The sequence below is a fragment of the Crotalus tigris genome, unplaced genomic scaffold (assembly GCF_016545835.1).
Source record: "Crotalus tigris isolate CLP2741 ecotype Arizona unplaced genomic scaffold, ASM1654583v1 scf7180000017774.6281472, whole genome shotgun sequence".
Lineage (NCBI taxonomy): Eukaryota > Metazoa > Chordata > Lepidosauria > Squamata > Viperidae > Crotalus > Crotalus tigris.
Genome location: NW_024096625.1, coordinates 1088254 through 1113385, shown reverse-complemented (window position 1 = coordinate 1113385; position 25132 = coordinate 1088254). Strand labels below are relative to the sequence as shown.

The following is a 25132-nucleotide window of genomic DNA, read 5'->3' as shown; positions in this document are numbered from 1 at the left end:
CAGGACACCTAGATCTGTCTCACAGGTACTACTAGTTGAGCCAGATGCTGCCAACTCTATACATTTGGTTTTTCTGCCTGTGCAGAACATTACTTTTCTCATTACTGATTTGCATCTTGTTGGATAGGGCTCAAGTCTGTCAAGATCCTTCTGAATCTTGAGTATTTTCTAGCAATTCTCTCCAGCTTGATGTCATTTGCAAATTTGATGAGTTCCCCTTCTGTCCCCTCATCTAGATCATTTATGAAGATGCTGAAGAGCACTGTGACCTAGATAGAATTTTGTGGTACCTCACTGCATGGTTCCTTCCATGTAGACATTGTTCCACTGAGGACTACATGCTGGGTGCAGTTGGTCAACCAATTTTGAATCCATCTAATGGTGATATTCTCTATCTGTTCTATCCTATCTAGAGGTAGACTGTAGTCTACTATGTCCGCAGCTTTTCTTTAAACATTAATTTAGTCACTTTAGCAAAGAAAGCAATAAGATTTGTCTTGCATGATCTGTTTTAACAAACCCATGCTGGCTTTTAGTAATTGACGCATTCATTTCTAGGTCTTCATTGATCCACCACTTGATTTTCTTTTCCAGTACTTTCCCAGCTATTGATGTCCATTGATTAGCTTATAGTTTCCTGGGTCCAGTTTCTTCCTCTTTTTGAAGATTGGAATCACATAAGCTCTTTTTCAGTCTTCTCATAGTTTCCCTGTGCTTTGAAAGAATTACATTCATTTGTTCTGAGATCACATGTGCCAGAACCCTGGGATATAAACCATTGGATCCAAGTGATTTGTATTCATACAGGTTGGATAGGTGTTGTCTTACCAGATCCTTGCCTATTTTGCATTCCTGTTCTATTTCTCTCAGTGTTGCTTTTGATAGGTTGGGCTATTTCTTCCTTTTGCATAAAGACAGATGCAGAGAAGGACTTAAGCAGTTCTGTTACGTCCCTGCTGCCTGTCATCTTCTTGCCATCTACTCCCATTAATGGACCTGTTGTTTCTTGTTCCTTTTTTTTTGATTATTTTGGCATTTGTTGTCAATCTTAGCTCATTCTAGGCCTTAGCTTTCCTGACTCCATTATTTGTAGATTTGGGCTATTTGCTGTTGGCATTTTGTTTAGTTATGTGCCCCTCTTTCTATTTTTTTATACTTGTCCTTTTTATCCCTCAATTTCTCAGAGAGCTCTTTGTGCAACCACGCCGGATTTTTCTTTCTCTGTAGTATTATTTCTGTTCGGAATAATTATTATTTCATTTTTCAGAGTTTCCCAAACATCTTGAACTGTTTTCGCTCTAGGAAAATGAATTTATTTATTTATTTGTTTATTAAATTTATTTGCCACCTTTCTCGTGTTGGAAGAACTCTGGGTGGCTTATAACATTAAAACATTAAAACTCTTAAGAGTTATTTCTAAAACAATAAAAATGGAATTCCCATTGAAAATAAAATTATAGTTAAAAGATGTGGAGGGAAGGAACAGGATGCTTGGGGCAAAGGTAATTCATCAATCACCTCCAGTGTGATGCTTCCCCATTGGGGCCCCAAGCATCTCCTAGAGCAATGGTTCTCAACCTTTTTAATGCTGCGACTCCCCAACCGGTCGTAAGTTGAGGACTACTCAACCGGTCGTAAGTCGAGGACTACTCAACTGGTGCAGCACCATTTGCAGAATGGGACTTTTGGCAGGCTCAGCAGGGCAGAGACAGAGGCTTTTGAAAGCCAATAGAATGAGACTATTCAAGAGAGTCTATTCTATTGGCTTTCAAAAGCCAATAGAATAAAAGGGAGTAGCACAGCTAAGGAAAAGGGGGAAAATGGCGGACTGCGTTGTTTGGCGACCCCCGTGAAATGGTTGTTCGACCCCAAATGGGGTCCCGACCCACAGGTCGAGAACCACTGTCCCAGAGCTAGGTCTTGATGCTCTTCCCGAAGGTCAGAAGAGTGGGAGCCAATCTCACTTCAGGCAGTAAGCTGTTGCAAAGGGCAGGAACAAAGTTAGAGAAGGCCTTTCTCCTGGACCCTGCCATTTGGAATTCCTTGACTCATGGGGCCCACAGCATACCTCCTCTCCCAGTGGGGATGGAACAGGTCAGTCCCAGTGGGATGAGATGGTTCCTCAGGTAACCTGGACCCATGCCATGCAGGGTTTTTTTAAAGGTAATAATCAATAACTTGAAATGCACCCAGAAGCAGACCAGCAGCCAGTGCACCTTGTGGAGCAGTGGTATAAATTACTAATAAAATAATAAAAGCATAGAATTTTTTGTAAAGGCATCCTCTTTATTACACTGAGTTTTCCACTGTTTTATTTTTCATAATGTTTTGCAATTTTCTTCAGAATATCAGTGAGTTAAAGAACAAAATTGAGAATTTAGAAGGAAAATACATGCAGGATTGAAAGAAATGAAGGTACCGGTTTACTAAAGAATACGTGTGCAGGTCTCACTGATTTAGTTTCCAGATATGAAAAAAGATCTGGGTTGAATTTAATCCACATGCCTTGTTTGAGGATTTTGCATACTTTGCAGTGTCTTGGTAAACTTAAATTGTTCAGTTTGGGGCAATATACATTTCTAAAGTACCTAACAGTGTCAAAAGCATAACAATTATTAGATTCTTTGTTTGCATCTTTGCTACTTTGGAGTATATATTTAATATGAATATATTTTGAAAATGTCTAAATTAAGCAGTTTCTATAACATAGATCATGTTGATGTAACATGAAGACAAAATATATATATTTAAAATATTGGTGTTTGTATGCCAGTGTTGAAGTTCAGAGAATTTAGATTTTTTTTCCTTAAAAAAATAGCTTGTTGGTAAACATGTAAGGAATGTCAAGAATACTTCATTAAGTTCATGTTGTATTTTAAATGTCTAATGTGCTAACATATCCTTGAAATTCAGTTGGCATGATTAGTTTGTGAGTATACAACTGCTGATTTATTTTCAGTTAATTAAGTGAGAAATCATTCAGAAAAGTTTTCAGTGCAGTTTCATCTTAATGCCATGTACCATGTGACATACCCTGTCTGATACTTCTGTAATAAACTCATTCAAATAGCATACTTTGCAAGAAATTGTCTGTTTTGCCTGTGATATGTCATCTATAAAATATTGGGAAATTTTAAAATAGTTCTTTTTATCAACTTTAAGAAAAAGGTCTTCTATCTTCTTAACTAGGAATTAGCAGGGCTGCATTTTTTAGATCAATGTCTTTTCAGAATAAGAAGATGGGCTAAAAATGTTTTATAGCTTTTGGGTCTGATAAATAAATTGAAAAAACTCCTTTGAGTTTTTCTTTTCCTTTAGGACTCTTTGGCTGAAGTTGAAGAAAAATATAAGAAGGCTATGGTTTCAAATGCTCAATTGGATAATGAGAAAACAAATTTTATGTACCAAGTAGAAACCCTACAGGATGCATTATTGGAACTAGAAGAGCAGCTTGCAGAATCTAAGAGGCAGTTTGAAGAGAAAAGCAAAGTAAGTAGTAATAAGTCTTCATAGTGTCTTTATCAGCTGTATGAAAGGTCTAGAGTTTAGGCAGCAATCATTAAAACACTCTTTTCCTAAATGAATATTATATTCGTAATAATATTGATGGAACTATTAACTAAATATAAAGGTGATTCATTTCCATTCCCTTATATGTTTAGGTAAATCCTGTGAGTATGACCGCATTACATAAAATGTTATGTCTAGGCTATGATAAAGGCTAGAACATATAGTGACATAAATTCATATGTGGCTTAGAATAAAAATCTTAAAAAATTCATGACTTAGCATATAGATTGGATAAAAGAAATACATGCCTGACTAAAAGCATTTAGAATATAGGAGCAATACAATAACATCTAATTATAAAATGTTCATTTTATAGGATTTTGAGAGGGAAAAACATGCTCATGCTATATTGCAATTCCAGTTCATGGAACTCAAAGAGGTTCTGAAACAAAAAGAAGAACTGCTTGCTGTAAGTACACAACTGAGTATAAATAACAGACTTTTGTCATTACATCAGAAGATAAAGATTGGTAACATTTTGCTCACAACCCACAAGTAACAAGTATATTGAGACTGCATGATTAAAAGTAACAAGTATATTGAGACTGCATGATTAAAATTCAGTGACAAAAGTGATTTTTCCTTGTGATGTTCTTCAACTTTGTTAGTACTTTAAAAATCAAAATGGATGCTCTGAGTCTGTGTGAACACATTAGTTCTGACTGGCAAAACTCTCTCTAACCGCACCAATAGTAGGCTGATCTTGGCTCTTCCCACCTAGTGAACTCATTGTCCCATTGTAGCATTTAGACAAGTGGCTCTAGGTGAAAAAGATTGCTTGTCCCTCCTGTAAATTGATCAGTAGAGATCATTTTCTTTATAGCTTCACTTACTAAAAAGAGTGCTATAAAATCAGATGAGCAGTTTGGACTATCAAATCCAATAGATTGCTCAGAGCAGGCCAAACTAAAGATTTCCTGGAAAATAGCTCTTTTGTGCCTATTTAAATTTGTAAAGCAAAGGAGAAGCTACTACTTTTCTAGATAATTGGTTCCACAACTGGAATGTCTTCCTGTGAGGATTTTTCAGTCAGGGCCTCTCTTCATGTAACTTATTTTTTTATGTTATTCTGGAGCAATAAAAAGCAAATCTACATTTCTTCTGGGTGACATCCTTGTAGATATTTGAGAAATGCTCTCACATGCCCCTTTCTCAAGGTTAAACACACCTGGTGTCTTTAAACTTTCTTCATACAATTTATTTACTAGTCCTCTAATAATCTTTGCATCTTTTCTAATTCCTCTGATTAGAGGAATTTTCTTTTAAACAGTGGTGTCCAGAACTGAACACAAGACTCAGGTCCAGACTTTTCAGCAAGGTCATCTCTTGCTGAATAGATTGTGTGGTTCATTTCATAAATGCAACTAATTCAGTGATTACTAATTTGCATATTCCAATTTCTTTGCTGCTCTACAATATCTTGAAAACAGTTTTATCTTTGTGGTGTAGTTACAGCACAATGCTAAAATAATTTGTTCCTGGTGGAGCCCCCTGTTTCTTCTTAGATTAGTCTCTACTGTATATTAATTTCTCAAAATATTGTGTCCTGTTTAAGTCACAGCATTTTTGATGGACATTAACAAACTAGTACAAATTCAGAGGAGAAAAAGCAAGATGTCAAGACAAAAAAAAATTAAGCTTATGGGGAATTGGTTGAGATCTTGGGTACATTTAGCCTAAAAAAAGAAGAGTTATGAGAGATATGTAGCTGTCTTCATGTTATGTGACGGGCTGTCATATAGAAGAGGGATAGAATTGTTGAGATATGTTCCATGACAAAACACGTTCCAAAGAGAAAGAGCTCTTCAATAGGTAATTTAATTATTTAATTAATAATGTAATAATTATTTAATTATTTTTATCACTGTTATATTTATTTTATCACTAATGTATTGTTTTTGGCCATTTGTTGGGGATATTGTAGTATTTGCACTGGGAAATTGGAAAGTTTGTAGACTGTATATTATCTTGAAATATTTTGGATTTCAATGTAAATCCATACATTTGAATGTACAGGTAGACATTTGGCCTTATTTCATGCATCCCTTTATTTAATTGTTCTTTGTGAATGTTGCAGCCTTGAATGTTCACTTCCTCAATAGCTATCTTCTATGCTTTCTATCTTCTTGTTTTATCTTGTATCTCAGGAAGTCCGACAACTGCAACAAAAACAAGAGGGTTTTGTAAAGGAAATAACTGATCTTCAAGAGACAATAGAATGGAAAGAAAAAAAGATAGGGGTAGGATTTTTGTAGCATTTTTATTTTATTTTTTTGAAATTTTCAATGTTCTCTTTTAAGAGAAAAAAGTTATAAATTCTGAAATAAAATGGGTCAGCATCAGAAGAATTTATTGGACTTCTACAGAACATCAGGCTTGCAGGATATTTAGGCTACAATCTATATTTTTTACTCAAAATGAACTGTCAAGTACTTCCAAATTTTCAAGTAGGTTTGATTCTAAAATATATTTGAATTAACACAAGCCTGAGCGAGAGCTGGCTGGAGCTGCAGGGCTGTCAGAGCTCAGTGGAAGCGCCAGGATCAGAGCCAGGCTCCAGCTGGAGCTCGGCGCTGATCCTAGCGCTTCTGAGCCCAGAAGAAGCGCCGATCAGCTAGAATGTTGCAGCATCCCCAGGGTCTTATGATTTACATTCAGATGTTTGGCAACTGATTTATATTTATGACGGTCACAGTGTCCCAGGGTCATGTGAAGTGACCAAAACCTGTTGCAACCACCCAGCAGATGGGGTGGAATAAAAACCGAACACCCCCCACCCCATTCCCGCTGCCAATCCTCAACAGAAATGCTCCCAACAATGAAAACCTTGGACAGGAGGAAGAGTGCTACCGGGCGGGCAGGCAGGTGTCTTGCTTGGCTGTGGCTTGAGGGGCACTTTTTCAGTGCTATTGTAACTTTGAACAGTCACTAAGCAAACTGTTGTAAATCGAAGACTACCTGTACTATCACTTTTTTCCTTTTTTTTTTTTTTTTGGTCATCAGGTTTTTGACACCTTGCTAGGCGAATGGTGGTACTCGGATATTGCCATATCCTAAAAGTGGTACGATGGGTGAAAAGATTGAAAAGCATCAGACTAGAAACCAGAATATGGTGAATTTTAGTCCCACCTTAGGCACAAAGCCAGTTGGGTGATCTTGAACCAATCACTCTCAGCCTTAGAAGCAGTCAAGGGCAAACCATTTCTAAACAAATTGCACTTGCCAGGAGTCAAAAAAATAAATGCTAAGTGGCTTCCTACTTTAGGGAGTGGGGCAAGGGCTTGGCTACACTGCTTTTCTATGGCCACTGCATTTCTTTGATTCGGCTTTCCAGTGGACCCTCATGTGTCTTTTGGAAACAGCTGACAACTAAGCTCATCCAGAGGATTTTTTGACACAATTCCATCTTGGCTGGGTTATAGTTTGGCTTTTTTATTTAATTTTCTTCTGTATTTTTCAATTATTTATAGATATTTCTATTTGGATATTTTTATTGTTTGTTATTTCTATTTTGTAAATTGATAAAAATTTGGGACTTTGGTGGTCTAAAATGTGGCAAATAAATTAGAGAAAATGATACAAATTATGCAGTTGTAGTTGAAAAATACCTTTGAAAAGAATTGCAGTGATATTTATATCTTTATAGGAAAAAGCCAGTTTAAAAACCAATTTAGCGGTTAAAGGATCAGGCTAGAAATTGAGCTAGGCTCTGAGATAAGGCTAGAAACAGGCTAGAGACTGTAAGTCAGAGGTCCCCCACCTTTTGGGCACTAGGGACCGGTTCCGCAGAGAGAGGTTTTTCTGCAGACCGGAGGTGATGTGGTTTTGTATGCTGCCTGCATCTCACGGATGGGGCTTTGTTTGTTTGTGCGGACCGGTTGCTGGCATGCCATGGCCTGGTACCGGTCCACATACCGGGGGTTGGGGATCCCTGCTGTAGGTTCTAGTTCTGTCTTGGGCACAAAGGTAGCTGGTGATCTTGGGCGAGTTACTTTCCCTCAGCCCTAGGAAGAAGGCAATGGCAAACCTTCTTGCCAAGAGAAACTTGTCCAGGTAGTCTCCCAGAATCAGACATGTATTTCTTGCAGGTTGATATTCACTTTTTTTTAGTCTAAATAAAAGATACATATTGTCTAAAAATTTTAGAAACTCTGTGGGAAAATTAAAAACAAAATGTAGTGAAAATCATTCTATAATTTCTGAAGTTTTAAATAGAGAGCCTACATATGTTGATTTGGGAAAAAAACATGTTTCCTAATACAACATTGTTTTGCAGAACAAAACAATATTATAAAAATTAAACAGAACTTTCAATGAAACTATTTATGTATTTCTTAAGTTATCTTTCTTACTTTATTATTTTTTTTAAAAAGACCTCAAACTAATATTGATGCTTGCTCACTCTTTTTCCAATATAGCTTAGGAGCTAAAGTGTTGAATGAATCATTCCCATGTTGATTGGAATGTGTCAACAGTCCCAACTCGGTCATTTAGCAAAGAAAAACTCCTGGCCCATTGTTCAGCCAAAAGTATACTTTACTAAAGCCAAAGTGGTTACAGAAGTAGTCAAGCTGGATCTGATGATTCCTTGATCTCAAAATGTTGTTCCTCTTCTATTAAGATGGGAGGGGGTGGTGGCTTTGTGGCAGGATGCAAGGATGAACCAGTGACAGCTTTCAAAAGACTGCAGTGGAAAACTGGATGTGTTTTTAGGCAATTTCAGTTCAACCATCACCGGATTTATGACACGGATAATGGGGAATGGCTCCACATATTTGGGACCAAGTTTTCTACAGGGCTATTGTGACTGCAGAAATTTGGTAGAAAGAAACTTTCTCTCCTACTTTAAATTCCTTCTGCAGAGCCCTCTTCTTATTGGCTTGTCTCTTATATGCTTCCCTCACCTCATCCAGCGCTTTACGGACCACAGTCCAGATGTTCTGCAGGGCTTGGATCCAATCGGCATGAATACTTTTACTAGAGTTTGTGTGGATGGAATCTTGGGATAAGCCACAAAGTGTCCTGTTTGGAGAACAGGTGCATGATAACTCAAATCACTGTGTTTCCTGTGCTTTCTGGTAATTCCACAATAAAGCCCATTGATATTTCCTTCTATGGGACTGTAGGGCTGGTGAAGGGTTGTAGCAATCCTGGGGTCCTGCTAGTGTCTTTTGGCTGAAGCACAGACCAGACAGCTGGCCACATAGTTCTCAATGTCCTTTTTTATATACGACCACCAGAATTGGCATTTCACAAAGTGGAGAGTTTTAACAAAACCAAAATGTCCTGGGGTCTTAGTGTCGTGGCTGCATTGCAGAACTAGGGTTTGCTGGCTTGCAGGCATGTACTATTTACTCCCCATCCATGCCAGGTCGTGCCTCAGCGAAAGTTCTTCATTGTGTAGTTGGAACCATTTGTCCTTTGCTAGAGCTATGTTGCCAGCTATCTACTCTTTTTGTTGCCTTGTGAGGGTTGATGCGGCTATTTGTTTGGAAAGGATGATGGAACTGACAACAATTTCTTTAGCACTGTTGTACTACGGCAGGGCTTTTCAACCAGTGGTAGTGGTACCACCTGTGGTACATTGGCACCTGGCAGGTGGTATGCGAGCACCCTAGAAAAGTGGTAGTGGGGGAGGGGAATGAACTGAACCGGTGGCAGCACCGCACAAGCCTGAGCGAGAGATGGCTGGAGCTGCAAGGCTGTCAGGGCTCAGTGGAAGCACCAGGATCAGACTCTAGCTGGAGCTCGGCGCTGATCCTGGTGCTTCTGCTGAGCCCAGAAGAAGAAGCGCTGATCAGCTGGAATGTTGCAGCATCTCCAGGGTCTTGTGATTTACATTCAGATGCTTGGCAACTGATTCATATTTATGACGGTCACAGTGTCCCAAGGTCATGTGAAGTGACTAAAACCTGCTGCAACCACCCAGCAGATGGGGGGGGGGAATAAAAACCAAACTCCCCCTACCCCACTCATGCTGCCAATCCTCAACAGAAATGCTTACAACAATGAAAACCTTGGACAGAAGGAAGAGTGCCGCTGGGCGGGCCGGCAGGTGTCTTGCTGGGCTGTGGCTTGGGGGGCACTTTTTTCAGTGCTATTGTAACTTTGAACAGTCACTAAGCAAACTGTTGTAAGTCGAGGACTACCTGTACTTTATCACTTTTTTCCTTTTTTTTTTTTTTGGTCATCAAGTTTTTGACACCTTGCTAGGCGATTGGTGGTATTCGGATATTGCCATATCCTAAAAGTGGTACAATGGGTGAAAAGGTTGAAAAGCCCTGTACTATGGCATTCTAGACAGGGCATCCACCAGGAAATTCTTCCCTCTGGGGAGGTAGCAAAAGATGAAGTTGAACCAGTTGAAGTATTGAGCTATCTGATTTGTTTGGGAGATAGCTTTCTGGGGTTTTTTTTAGCGCTTCCAAGTTCTTGTAGCCAGTCCAGATTTCAAAAGGAACCTTGCTGCCCTCTAGGAATTGCCTCCAGGTGAGAAGAGCCCAGCAAATTCCATAAGCTTCCTTCTCCCAGTACCTTTCTGCTTTGGAGAGTTTGTGCAAGGTGTAGGTATAGGGTTGTCGCTTCCCTTGTGAGTTCTTTTGGAGGAGCCCTGCCCCCACTGTCACATTGCTGGTGTCCACCTAAATGACAAATGGTTTATCTGGACCAGGGTGCTTCAACACTGGCTCAGCTGCAAAAAAAGTGTTTCAGTTTCTTGAAAGCAAGTTGGCATTCTATTGTCCATTTCAGCAGTTGGCTTGGCTTAGGTTTAGTGGTTCCTTTGGTTTTTAAGAGATTCATGATTGTTAGTGCTATTTGGGCAAAGGCTGGGATAAACTTTTGGTAAAAGTGAAGACAAGGAAGCTTTGCAGCTGCTTCCCACTCTAGGATGACACTCACTTTCACCAGGTCCATTTCTATAGTCTCCTGGGAATCCGGTATCCCAAATAATCAAGTTTAGTCTTGTGAAATTCATACTTGGAGAGTTTTGCATACAATTGGGTCCCCCAAAGTTTCTTGAGCACTGCCCTCACTAGTTCCACATGCTTTTTCATCATCTCAATGTAAATTAAAATATCATCCACATACATCAATACCCCTTTGTATAAATGATCATGTAGCATCTTATTTTCAACTGCATGAACATTGCGGGGACTTCCTGTGGCCCTAATGGGAGCATTCAGTATTGGAAGCAGCCCAATGGGCAGTTAAATGCTGTTTTCTACTCATCCCCTTTCTTAATTTGCACCTGGTAATAAGCCTCCCTTAAGTCCAGTTTGGTGAAAAATTTTCACTTGACCAGGTGACCTAACATGTCCTTCATCAACGGAAGGGGGTACACATTTTGCACACAGATAGCATTAAGCCCGCAGTAATCCACGCATAATCTAAGTGAGCCATCTTTTTTTCTCTTGGAAGAGCATGGGTGCGGCCGTGTATGACTTTGCCAGCTGAATGAAGCCTGTGCCAAATTCTTGTTGATGAAAGACCAGAGTTCTTCCAGTTCTCGGTGGGTCATCGAATATAGTTTGGGTTTTGGCAGCTTGGCCGGAGGGGGCAATCTAAATAGCACAATCCATGGGGTGATGGGGGGAACACATCAGACTCTTTTTCACTGAACACTTCAGCTAGATCCCAATATTCCTTGGGGATTGACAAATCCAGCTTCTCCCCCGCCAGAGCTTTCCCTGCACCTTCTGCTTTTGCTTTGCTAACCAGCGGCCCATGGTGGCTCCTTACCACTTTTACTATGGCTTCCTGGCAGGAAAGTTTCCTCTGCATCTTCAACTGGTTTTACTCCCAATCTATGGAAGGATTCCACTTCTTGACTCATGCAAGCCCCAGGAACATGGCTTCAGTCATACCCTGAGCCACAATGAATCGAATAGTCTCTACATGGGTTCCTATCATCAGTTCCACTGGTTCACTTGGAAATGTGGTTGGAGCCCCCCTGCCCTTGTTCCATCTAGCAGAGAGAAAACTATGGGGTTTTTCAGTTCCCTCAACTGCATTCCCAATTTCTCCATCAGGATGGATGTAGACTCCACTGATTGGGTTATTTAATCCCACCTGCTCAGACTAAGACAAAAAAACTGCCACGCCTCCTTCTGGGTGTGACTTCCCAGTTTTTGTCTTAGTCTCGTGCTCAGCAAGACGCTTTTCAGAAGGCTCCTTAGCTAAGTTTGATTCTTTCCTTTTTTTCTTTTAGGCTATTCAAATTAAAATTGGACACTTTAAATTCAAATTGATTAACAATTAGATTAGTTCGGCTTTCACTTCCAAATTAAGAGGATTGCGTTGGGGGGGGATAGGGACTCTGTCCTCCCTCCCCTGCAGCCCTTTGGGCTTTGAAAAGGAGGCTGCAGCCTTCGTTCGTTAGGGAGCTCACGTTCCGACGATCTGTAGCCTCTTTGCGATTCTGCCAATTCAACTGGGTAGAGGAGGTCGGCTTTTCGACTCGGAGACCTCCTGAGTGATTTACTTGCGTCGAGGCCTTGAGGGAGAATTCCTGACTGCAGCTTTATCCGGATCGCAGCAGGGGCTGCGCTACTAATCGCAAGTGCTTGGGGACTGGGGGAGGAATCCCAAATCAGCCTTGTGTTCCCCTGCTGCGTAATTGATTCTCCTGTTTAAAATACGACAGGGTTTTGCTTCTCCAGGCCTTAAGGCCTGGCGGCCGCCATTTTGACCACATGGTCTAGCGTGGCTGCTTCTAAGAGGTCCCACATGGCGGACGCCATTTTGGAGGCCTAATTGAACTTTTTGCATAATCATTGGCAGTTATTCCTGCATTATTGTGGACGCATAGTTGTTGCCTGTGTCACTTGGTCTGTGAGCAGACCTGTTCAGGGGGGAAGATATTTTTGCATCCACAGGGGTTGTGGTGAAACTTGTGGGGGCTACTCCAGGTGTGGGCCTTGGCTGCATTTGAGCAGACCAAGGTGTTATTAACTGGTCCTAAGGCCTAGAAGAGAAGAGCGAAGAGATTCTTTTATTGTCCACCTGTTTCTCAGTTTAGCCAGTGACCTTTTGTCATAAGGCCTGTACAGACAGCATTAGAATACTGTCTGGCTGTTCTTGCCATTGCCTTCTGTTCAGAGCGAGGATCGGTTTTCCATCTCTGACTGTGATCTGCGTGTTGGGTTCCTCTCCCCATTTCTTGGTACTACTGTCCAGGAATACCTAGACGGCAATGGCAGACAGCTCCTCGCCCCAGGTTTCTCAATCTAGTGTCCCCCCCGCTCAAGCAAAGCGCAGATCTGAAGAATTGGGCATGGGGGGGAAGAAAAAAGCTAAAACCAAACATCTGTCTTCCAAAGATACTTCCAAATCAGCCGAGCGAGAGGCCACAAGGAGACACTTAGCATTGGAGAGAGAATTCTCCAAGGCACAAAGGCTCAGATCCAGTGGGACTGAAATGGTTTCCCCCGCCCCACTGGATACTCCTTTGACAGAACCTCAATATGAATCATCTCAGGATGCCCCAAGACCTTGGTCTCCTCGGGGAGAAACCGAGCAGGTAGGTCCTCCTCGCTCCTCTCCTTCATCAGCACACCAACCACCTGAGACCAGGTGTGCCTCAACGGAGGTTGGTCCGTCAGTTCCAGGGACCAAGGGGAAATGTGGTCCCAGGCTCAATTCCAGGCCTTCATGCACCACGCATTCAGGCAGTTTATGTCATCAACTGAGAGTAGCCAGGTGCAGTCCCATCCTACTCCTCCCGCATCTATTCCCCCACCTCAGGTGGAGCATGACACTAGACCTAGCTCTGCTGTTTCGGAGACATCCTCACAATTAGGGGAGGAGGGATCAGTGGAACTGGGAGTAGCAGACACTCCCTTGTCTGAGGAGGAGGATCCAGCTCCTGAACAGGTGACCTCTTCCGGGCTTTTTGATCCGTCCATTTTTCGGTCACTCCTCGTAAGGGCCATTGACACGGTAAAACTTACCTCAGCCCAGGAGGAGACACCTTCTTCCTCATCCAACCGGGAAGCCAACCCTCTGTTTGCGGAAAAGGTCAAGGAGGAACCGCAGATTCCATGCCCACTAGTCTTCAGATCTACGGTGGAAAAGCAGTGGGCATCCCTTGCTACCACTCCTTCATAGAGCAGTTTAGACAAGAAACTTTACAATGTCTCTTCTTCTTTCGCTTCTCTTCTAGAAGTCCCATCTGTAGACGCTCCGCTGACCTCTCTGTTCTCCAATACCGCCGTCCCAGGGGACATGGCTGAATTCTTGAAGGCAGAGGACAAAAAGTTCGAGTTCTCTTTTCGTAGAGCTCACCAATCTTCGGCTTGGGCCATAAGGGCGGCAACCTCTTCCTCCTTCTTTGCACGCTTGGCGATTATGTGGTTGCAGGAACTCCAAACGCTCATTCCGCCGGATCAGGTCAGAGCGCACCAAACAATAGGGAAAATAGTGGCAGCATCCGAATACATTGCGGATGCATCCTTACACTCGGCTAGATGTTCGGCCAGATCCATTGCAGCCTCAGTGGCGTCACGTAGGCTGCTCTGGTTGAAGCAATGGCGCACGGATTTAAAGGCAAAGTGGCGCTTAGCAACATCTAGGTACAGTGGCACCCACCTTTTTGGTCCGGTCCTAGAGCCTCATATCATTGAGGGCAAGGACAAGCGCAAGGCGCTGGCCCATCCCTCTAAAAAACCAGATAGACGGCCCCAACAGGACTTCCGTAGGCCATCATTCCGTCCCAGCGGTTCCTGGGATTGGAGACAGCCCTTTCGGGCAGGGTAGTCCTGGGATTGGCCCAGAGGCTCGCGATCCTATTCTTTCAGACAGGATCGGCAACAGGACCGCCAGAGTAGTGCAGCCAGGGGTCAGTTCCAGACCAAGCGTCCCTTCAGGGGATCGGGCAGTCGTCCTTACAGGCGGTCCAAGTGACGCCAAGGAGGACTACCCCATTGGGGGTCGACTGGCACTGTTTTACGACATTTGGGAAAACACAAGCACAGACGCCTGGGTCAGAGAGACCATAAGATCTTCTCCCCCAGGTCGTTTTATACAGTGCCCGGTTTCAAACAATACATCAAAAACACAACTAATCACAACAGCCATCGCTCATTTATTAGAGATCAGAGCCATAGAAAGGGTTCCTCAGGAACAGATCGGGGAAGGGTTCTACTCCATCCTGTTTGTAGTTCCCAAAGCCTCAGGCGGTTGGAGGGTGATACTGGACCTAAAGGGTCTAAATTACTTCCTCATTTACAGGAGGTTCAAGATGCAGACCCTAAAGTCCATCTTGGCAAGTATCAGGAAGGGGGATTTCCTTTCCTCCATCGACCTGACAGAGGCTTACTTACACATTCCGATCATCCAGGAACACCGCAGGTTCCTGCGGTTTTGTTACTCACACAAACACTACCAGTACCCCGCTCTCCCCTTCGGCCTATCCTCGGCCCCGAGGGTCTTCACAAAAATCTTGGCCGTGCTGGCGGCTCATCTAAGGATGATACCCGTACGGGTACAGTGCTACCTGGACGACATACTGATACAGTCCAAATCTTTCCAATCAGGGCAGTCGGACCTGGCAATCACTATTCAAACACTTCAGGATCATGTGTTCTCCGTGAATTTCAAAAAGAGTCACATCACACCCACAAGACGTCTGCTCCATCTAGGAGCTCTGATAGATTCCAGCCTATGCAAGGTATATCTCTCCCAGGAGCGACAAGTCAGCATCCGGAAGCTGACACTGCAGATCCGAGGGGAAAAAAGAGTACCCCTGGTACAATTATCCCAACTCCTGGGGAAGATGGTCTCTTGCCTGGGCATCGTTCCTTGGGCCAGACTGCACTCCAGGAACCTCCAGTGGTTCCTTCTTCCTTTTCAGAAACGCAACATCAGCGCCTCCAACAGGAGGGTCAGGGTTCCCCATCACACTCTGTCCTCCCTCCTATGTTGGACCTCGTCCGCCTTGTCCAAGGGCACTCTGTTCAAGGAACCCACCAGGATCACCCTCACCACAGACCCCAGTCTGTTCGGTTGGGGCGCTCATATTCTGAACCACTTAGCCCAGGGTCAGTGGTCCAGTTCAGACCTGGCTCACAATATCAATTGGCTGGAGCTCAGGGCCATCCACCTGGCTCTCCAAAGATTCTCCCCCCTTGTATCAGGGAAACACGTATTAATCCTGACAGACAACATTGTGGCCAAAGCTCATGTAAACAAACAAGGGGGCACCCACTCTTGGACACTCATGCAGGAAGCCCAGGCCATAGGGTTGTGGGCAGAGTCCAACCTGAGGTCCATCAGGGCAGAGCACATATCGGGGGAGGCGAATCAACAGGCAGACTCCCTGAGCAGGGTCACAGTGGATCACTCAGAGTGGAAGCTAGACTCAATCCTATTCCAGGAAATATCATGCAGGTTCAGACAGCCCATCCTAGATCTCTTCGCCTCTCCGAACAATACACAGCTCCCCAGATTTTTTACCAGGGTTCCGGTGAGGGGGGCGGAGGGAACGGACGCCCTTCGGAGCAGATGGCCGGAGGGCGTACTTTATGCGTTCCCTCCTCTTCCACTAATACAAGCGACGATTCGCAAGCTCATCCAGGAACAGGCAGAGCTAATTTTAGTGGCTCCATTTTGGCCAAGACGCCCGTGGTTTGCCGACCTGGTGGACCTGTCAATTTCACCTCCATGGAAGATTCCCCCAGACCGAGTAGCTCTCAGCCAGGGGAACCTCCAACATCCGGATCCATAGTGGCTCCAATTAGCCGCTTGGCACTTGAGCGGGAGAGTCTGACCAAACAGTCTTTCTCCTCTGGGGTTATTTCCGTCATCCAGGCTCGAGGCGTCCCTCGACCAACAGAATCTATGACGCCACTTGGAGAAGTTTTTGCTCTTGGTGTACCAAAAAGCGGCTTTCACCGCTCGCTGTCTCCATCCCAGACATATTAGATTACTTACTTGAGGGGTTAACTAGAAGTCTGTCAACCAGCACCATACGTAGGCAGATAGCAGCCTTGTCGACAGTTCTCACCTGTGACAACCAGGTTTCCCTGTCCCAACACCCAGCAGTCAGTGCCTTTCTCAAGGGTGCGGCCAATGTAGGGCCCCCCACGGTTCATCGTTATCCATCCTGGGACCTGTCTAAGGTGTTACAAGCTTTAACGTCCTCTCCATTTGAACCTCTGAAAGTTTGCTCCCTTCACTTCCTTACCTTGAAGGTAGCCTTCCTAGTGGCCATCACGTCGGCCAGGAGGATTTCAGAATTGGCGGCCCTGTCGGTCAGGGAGGACTTGTGCATGTTCCATGAGGATAGAGTGGTCCTCAGGTTGGATCCTGCATTTGTTCCAAAGATCAATACAGGGTTTCACCGCTCACAGGAACTAGTCCTTCCTAACTTCTGTCCTAACCCTTCCCATCACTTGGAGAGACGGTGGCATATGTTGGATGTGCGCAGGGCTCTGCGCCATTACATTAAACGAACCTCGACCTTCAGGAAGTCCGAGGCATTATTCGTGTCCTTTCAACCCTCTACTATGGGTCGGAAGGTCTCTTCTTCCACCATTGGTCGGTGGATTAGGATGTGTATTTCCAGGACTTATATTTCCCAGTCCCTTCCGTTACCTTCACATATTACTGCTCACTCTACATGTAGTGCCGCTGTCTCAGCGGCTTGGTCTACCCAGGCATCACTCGAGGAGATTTGCAGGGTAGCAACATGGTCCTCTCCTTTCTCATTCATAAAACATTATAGGATAGATCAATTTGCAGCAGCTGAGGCTGCTTTCGGTAGGAGAGTCCTACAACAAATAGTGAGTTCTCAGGGGTCACAAGCCTAGACTCCCTCCCCATAGGGACATGAGCGGCTTTGGTATGTCCCAATCAGTGGAGTCTACATCCATCCTGATGGAGAAAAGAGCGTTGTCTTACCTGAACGCTTTTTCTCAGCAGGATGGTGTAGACTCCACACCCACCCTGTTAGTGTTAGTCTAGGCCTGTGTCTTTCTTTTTTGTTTGGAGCCTTGCGTCTGGTAGCTTCGTCTCGACAGAAACTGGGAAGTCACACCCAGAAGGAGGCGTGGCAGAGTTTTTTTGTCTTAGTCTGAGCAGGTGGGATTAAATAACCCAATCTGTGGAGTCTACACCATCCTGCTGAGAAAAAGCGTTCAGGTAAGACAACGCTCTTTTTCCCGCCACACCAGAGTTAACGAAGAATCTGGTATACCCAGAGTCTAGTAGGGCAGTCAAGAATCCATTGAGCCCTGAGGAAGCCATCATTACTTCTGGCGGTTATGGAGATGTTGGTGCCATTTACCATCGGGTTGTCTTCACCCACACTGTCACTCAGGTACAGGTTTCCTGGTCAGAGTTCCTTCATCATCGTTCGAAAATGGGGTGAACTCTACAATCTCTACTCCTTTTTGGCCCCCTTCCTTTGGCTTAGGTGGACCTTTGTCTCTCCTTGGCGGGCCCCAAGGCAGCGGGCAATGGCTGGACACAAGATCGGACACTCTGCCGACCTTTTTTGCCACAGCGGAAGCACCACAGCGGGGTCCCAACATGGCTTGACTGCATTGGGAGAGTGCCTCCCCTCCCCCCTTTGCTTTTCTGGAGCGTGGTAGCATCACCCTGTATGCTCATGGAATTCGGCCACGTACCACCCTTGGAGGGACCATGAGGCTCCCTGGAACAAGCAGTTGTAGTATATCTCCTTATTCAGCCCTTCTCAGAAGTAGGTCATTAGGAGTTGAGGCCATTTCCCTAGCTGGCTGGCCAATCTCCAGAATTCTTGGACATACTACGCTACAGGCGACTTCCTCTGTTTAATGGCTTGGATGTGGGTCTCTGCTTGTCGGTCAGTGAGGGGGTCTTCAAATCATCTTCTCAAGGCTCGCATAAAGATATCAAAATGATATAATTTGTTGGCATTATTATCATGGAGCACTATCAGTCACTCTGCTGTGTCCCCATTTAAAGTTAGAGCCACACAGTCAATGCAAGTTATGTTGTCTGGGCACATTGTCCCATATTGCTCCATGTAATGCCAGGTCTTTGCCCAGAAGTATACCAATCGCTTTGGGTTCCCATCTAACTTAACCATCAAGAGAGGTAGATGACTATTCCCCCGAACCAAGAGCGGAGCTGGCACTGATGCCATCATTGGAGCGATTGCAGGAGCTGGTTGAGCCGCTGGCAGAGGGCCAAGTGCAACAGGTGCTGCAGCGGCTAAGGCAGCAAGACCCAGTGGCGGATCCACTGCCCCCTGTGCTGGATGGTGTCACATTTCCAGCCCCTGGAATTTCTCCCTCATTTGGTCCACTGCAGGGCTAAGGGATGGTGCTGGGAATTTCCAGTCAGTGGCGTCATCCTAGTCTGTGGCTTTCCAGTGGTTCCCTTGCATGATGTTTACCCCTGGGGGGGGGGTTCTTCAGGTTCATAGGTTCTCCCAACCGCCCAAGACCATTGGGCCTTCAGCCCTCGGGGGGTGTTCCTCAGGCTGCTGCTATGGTTTGGCAGTTGGTGCCACAGGCTTTTCCCCAGTAGCCTTCGGGCAGGCGCTGGCAGCTTGGACTCCCTGTAGTGGTCCCAGAGTTTCAGATTCCGTTTTCTCCCTAGACTTTTTCTTCTGCTCCACTTCTTTCCTAAGAGCAGACATAGTTGCACAACCTCAGTAGTTCATTTCCTCTGGGCTGGTTGTTTCTGCAGCTGCAGCTTAATGTCAACAGTCCCAACTTGGTCATCTAGCAAAGAAAGAGTCATGACCCATTGTTCAGCCAAAAGTTTACTTTACTGAAGCCAAGGTGGTTACAGAAGTACTGTGTTTTTCCGAAAGTAAGGCCTACCCTGGAAATAAACCCTAGCTTGATTTTGGGGGGTGGGCCTAATATAAACCCTACCCCAAAAATAAGCCCTATTTTTGGGGTGAGGCACACTCCTAAAAATCAAACTAGGGTGGGGTGGTGGTGGTGGTGGTGGTGGTGGAGCTGCCCCACGTGCCCCACACCCAATTACCGTTGCAGCCAGACCTCTCCTAGCTGGTCCACTTCTTCTGTGGCATCTTCTGCAGCCAGGCCTGCATTTCTCAGTTGCAAGCCTTTCCGGAAGGCCTCTGCAGCTGAGCTATGGATTCAATCCAGATAGCCTCTGCGGCTGAGTACCAAGCTATGGATTTAATCCATAGCTCGGTTCTGCAAGACCTTGGTACTTGGCCGCAAAGGCCATCCGGAAAGACCTGATTGTGAAATGCAGACCGGAATGCAGCTGCAGAATGAAGCTGCTCCTTCGGCCGCAGAAGAAGTGGACCAGCTGGGTGGGACTGTCAATACCAGAGGTAAGTGTAAAAGATATCCCCCGAAAATAAGACCTTGTGCCTTGGAGGCAAAAAAACCCAAGACCCCGCCTTGTTTTGGGGGAAACATGGTGGCGAAGCTGGATCTGGTGTTTTTACGCACAAAATATATAATTAACTTTCTCTTTTCCCTGGCTATTGCCCTGTAATCAGTTAATATCCAATTGGGTGCTCATATATTGCTTGAATAATGAACCCTCAGTTTGTGGGCTTTCCAGCTCTGCATTCCGATGGCTGACTTTCATCTGGCTGGTGCTTCTCAGGCCGGCATGGCTTGGTTTCCATCCCTTCCTCTGTTTCCTCCCTACATTCCAATCCTCTCTTTCCTCCACCCTTTGCTAATTTCAGTCTGTCAGCTTACAATGGTTGGCTAGTAAAATGGCAAGCATGACAGAATGCTTGTGACAACTCTGTATGGATTCTGCAAATTCACTGAGAAAGTCAGTCCATTGTGGATACAGATTATTGGCATTTGAGAGTTATTACAGAGAATGGTCACTTTAGGGAAAGTAATTTAAGATACAAATTCCTCATCCTGTTACCGTGTTTTCCCGAAAATAAGACCTAATCAGAAAATAAGACCTAGCATGATTTTTTAGGATACTCATAATATGTTGGAATATTCATGAGTAGGAAGAGTCATGTGGTAACTCAGTCAGCCAATGTGAAGAAAGTGCTACTGAGTCTGTGCAAAAAGGGTATTGAGTTAGAAGCTGAATTTTCAGTCTCAGGTTTGTCTCTGTATCTCTCTGTTAGAAGTCTTCATTGAGCTATGTTGCTGTAAAGAAAAATGTATGGTATTGTAAATATTTTGATATGAATATAAAGAAATTTATTTGAATCAGCTAAATGCAGTCAACTGTGAGAGCTTCTGATTTATTTTTTCACCAATAGAGATATTAGAATTCTCTAGCAGGTTATGGGCCCAGAGCTTATTAAGGACTGCATTGTAATTTAAAGCTGGAAGAAATTGCCTGTGTTTAGAAAGTATAAGAACAATGCAGAATTAGCAGAATGGCTGCAATGGAATTTAAGGAAAACTCTGTGCCTCCTTTGGGTCAGAAGAATTACATTGTGTGGGCTGCTAAAATGGAATGTTTGCTCAAAGCAAAAGAGCTGTGGTATATCGTAGGAAATCTACCACAAGTGTTTGCAGCTGCTGATCAGAAAAGTCATGATCGAGCAATGGCTTATCTCATCTTGAATTTAGAAGATGAACAATTTCTAAATGTTGCAAATTTAAAGATTGCAAAGGAGATTTGGTTGAAGTTGAGAGCTGTACACATGAATGTTTCTGCGTGCAATATAGTGCAATTGTCAAGAAAACTTTACAGGGCCTGTTTACAACCAAGTGAATATGTGGAACAGCATTTAAATAAAATGCAAAGTTTATTTTGGGACTTAGAACAATGTGGGACTAAATTCCCTGAGTCCCAGAAGGTTTTATTGGTGTTGAACAGTTTAGATAAAACCTGGGACACAGTTTCTGCGATATTTGAGTGTAAAGAAGAGCAAGACTTAAATTTTGAGGCTTTAAAGGTATGTTTGCTTAATGAAGAAGAAAAGCAACATTTTAGGAACAGCCATGAGGAGGTGAAATTCCTGAGGAGGGGGTCCAGTCTGCAAGTCTCCGGAGAAGAAACAAGCAGATGGGACCAAGTTGTATCAAAAGAGAGATTTTGCAAGCAGAGAGCTCAGCAAGAAAAGAATTGCTACATTTGTGGAGCAAACACACATCTGAAAAAGAACTGTTTGCAGAGGAACAATTTGCAGCGAAGGACATTTGTGCAAGCAAAAAAGACTGATTTGCAAAAGGAACATTTTGGTGTTGCAAACGTTTGCAATAGCAACAACAGAGACAAGTGGCTAATAGATAGTGGGGCAAGTCAAACAATTGTTAATGACTCTGAATTATTTTGCAGGTTTGTTCCAGTAGCACAAGAAGCTGTGGCTTTGGCAAATGGCCAGAAAGCAAAAGTCATTGGAAAAGGCGATGTAAAAATTCCATATTTGGAATCAAGGTTTACCAATGTGCTTTGTGTACCTGAGATGGAACATAATTTGTTAAGTGTGTCTAATTTAGACAAACAAGGTTTTGAGATCATTTTTGTAAATGGGAAGTATCTCATCAAAAGGAATGGGCATATTTGTGCAGAAGGCATAAAGGAAGACAATCTATATGTATTGCAGGGACAAAAGATTCGATGTTCCCATATATTTAAGAATGTTGCAGAGCATGATTCGTGTGTTCATCTTCTACATAGAAGACTTGGCTGTGCAAGCTTTAAAGTTTTGCAGCAAATGCAAGAGTTTGCAGAAGGGCTAAATTTGAAGGGATGCAAAACATATTTGGATTGTGCAGTATGCACAGCATCGAAGTCAAAGGCATTCCCAGTTAGTAAATATAGCACAAGACAAACAAAAAGAGCTCTAGAGCTGGTCCATGCAGATCTGGTGGGACCTATGCAAGCCAATTTGGGAGGAGCAAAATATGTACTGGTAATTGTTGATGATTATAGCAGGTATTCGTTTTGCTACTTGCTTAGAGGAAAGACAGAGGTGCTACAACAATTCAAACAGTGGGTAAGTTTTGTAGAGAGAAGGTACAGACAACAAGTGTGTCAGTTGCAACCTGACAGAGGTACTGAATTTATGTCAACTAAATTCCAAGAATGGTTGGGGCAGTTGGGGATAAGACACAGACATACAAATCCTTACACAGCAGCAGAGAACAGTGTAGCTGAAAGAAGGAATGGTGTTTTGCAAACAATGAAAGATTCATTATTAGAAGGATTCTGGTATGAGCAGGTCATATTGGGGAGAAGCCATATTGACTGCCAATTATATAGTTAACAGGCTGTGGAGTTCCTCCATTAATCATACTCCGTATGCCATTCTATATGGGAGAAAGCCATCACTGGCACATTTGAGAATTTTTGGAAGTACTGCATGGGTACATATTCCGAAAGCAATCAGAAGAAAGGGACAGCAAAAGGCAAGAAAGCTCATGTTTGTGGGCTATGAGCCAGAGTCAAAAGGATATCGCTTTAGCGATGGAAGTAAAAGGATTGTAATTTCAAGGTCTGCTAATTTTGCAGAACAAAATTGGGACAGAATTAATGCAAATTCTGGGTATGTCTCACTTAATGACGGTGATCTATTTAAGGACAATAACTCATCTAATGATAAAAAATTAATTATTGAAGATGTCAATGTTCAGGGAGGAGAGGCTGAACAAGACATGAAGCCAGAAGGACTTGAGACACAGGAGCAGTTAATACCATGTAGGTCAGAGAGATGTAATAAAGGAATTCTCCCTGATAGGTATTCTGCCAGCAAGGTAAAGGTTTGCAATGTGTGGTATGAGCCAAGAAGTTACAAAGAAGAGTTGGCATTACCAAAAGCTGAACAAGAAAGATGGAAGGAGGCCATGGATAAAGAGATTAAATCTATGGGAGACCATGAAGTATTTAAATCAGTGACTTTGCCACAGGGAACCGAAACTGTGGGTTGTAAGTTGGTATATAAAAAAAAGGTATTGACAAATAATGATGTACAGTATAAGGCCAGGTTAGTGGCACAAGGTTTTTCACAATTAAAGAATTTGGGAGAAATAAAAAATTATCTCGGTGTAGAGATACGGAAAAATGAAAAAGGTGGTTATATTCTCAGTCAAAGGAGAAAAATTGAGCAGTTATTAGAAAAATATAATATGAAAGATAGCAATACTGCTCCCACACCCATGAGTACGGATTTTTATAATAGTTTAAGTGTGGACAAAGGTGAAACCTGTGATCAAGAGATATATCACTCAGCAATAGGGAGTTGTTATATCTATCACAGTGGTCCAGACCAGACATAGCTTGCGCAGTAAGCATTTTAAGTCATTTTACTGCTGCACCTACAAAGTTACATTGCGTGGTGTTCACTATGGAGAATGTATTAAGTCAATAGGTCTGATGTCTCTTCCTGTCATGAAGGGAGGAGTGTTGGAATATTCATGGAAGAGTCATGTGGTAACTCAGTCAGCCAATGTGAAGAAAGTGCTACTGATACTGTGCAAAAAGGATATTGAGTTAGAAGCTGAATTTTCAGTCTCAGGTTTGTCTCTGTATCTCTCTGTAAGAAGTCTTCATTGAGCTATGTTGCTGTAAAGAAGAATGTATGGTATTGTAAATATTTTGATATGAATATAAAGACATTTATTTGAATCAGTTAAATGCACTCAACTGTGAGAGCTTCTGATTTATTTTTTCACCAATAGAGAAATTAAAATTCTCTAACATAATATAAGCCCTACCTCAAAAATAAGCCCCAGTTAAGATTGTCAGCCAGATGGCCATATTTACTATATCTGCTGCAACATAGGAGGAGGTGAGCCTGACCCACCTAATATAGGCATGGAACTCTGTGAAGTGCTGCTGAAGGAAAAGGCAGGTGAGCCGGCTTTGGCCACGTCCCCTGTTGACAGAGAGGCCTCTTGTGTACAAAAGCTATGCATTCCGCCATTGCCTTATGTGCTTAGCTCCTGCTGCCCATCCTCATCCTCCAGCTCCATTGCATGTGTGGGAAGAGCCTCCTGTGATGGCCAGCCTGACTCTGGGTGAGCCAGATTGCTTCAGCTGCGAGGAGCCTGGCCTAAGTTTTCCATTGCCCAGGCTTCCTGAAGATGATGGGAACTGCAGCCCACCGCAGCTGAAGAGTTTAGCTGAGCTGCAAAGTTGAACACACCTGTAAAGCAGTGGTGTGCCCCAAATGAGCAAATGCTGTGAGCTTTGAGGATGCGAGTATCTATATTTCTTCAGATTCATACCATGCCTTCTCATAAGCATTGAAGGAGGCTAATCGTAAATACAAATAAAATAAAGGGATAGATTATAGTATTGATGATGAATGTAAATTAAAAGGCAGTTTCCAAAGCTTTCCTCCCCCACTGTGTGGAACCTGAGTTGCCTCCCAGAGTGGGAGATCTTGGGATGCCCAGCTTTCTTTCCTGCTCTTCCGCAGAGGAAGAGAAAGCTGGCAAATCTTATGAACCAGTGCAGGCTGCCTCCAGTGACGGTGAGAGAAACAAGCTGATCATTTAGGTTCTGGCCAGCCCCCACTCTTGCCTGCCTACCAGATTCCCCAATCCAGGGCAGGGATAGAAAAGAGATAGCCTGAACAATCTCTGTTCCCAGAACCCGATTATTTCTTGTTTTGGGGACCTTTTGGGGCACAAAGAGCCTGGAGGGCTTAGCGGAC

At 43.6% G+C, this 25132-nt stretch overlaps 1 protein-coding gene across 8 annotated transcripts in view; it reads left to right on the top strand.

Moving 5' to 3' along the window:
* LRRFIP1 (LRR binding FLII interacting protein 1) overlaps positions 1 to 25132 on the top strand; it is a 257901-nt gene that overhangs the window by 148278 nt on the left and 84491 nt on the right. For 5 of the 8 annotated variants that reach the window (XM_039341927.1, XM_039341925.1, XM_039341923.1 and 2 more), the window contains 3 exons: positions 3319 to 3489; positions 3887 to 3979; positions 5718 to 5810. In XM_039341927.1, coding sequence (XP_039197861.1) covers positions 3319 to 3489; positions 3887 to 3979; positions 5718 to 5810 — 357 coding nt within the window. The remainder of the gene's footprint in view (positions 1 to 3318; positions 3490 to 3886; positions 3980 to 5717; positions 5811 to 25132) is intronic. The other 3 variants (XM_039341928.1, XM_039341926.1, XM_039341922.1) reach the window with 1 other exon arrangement.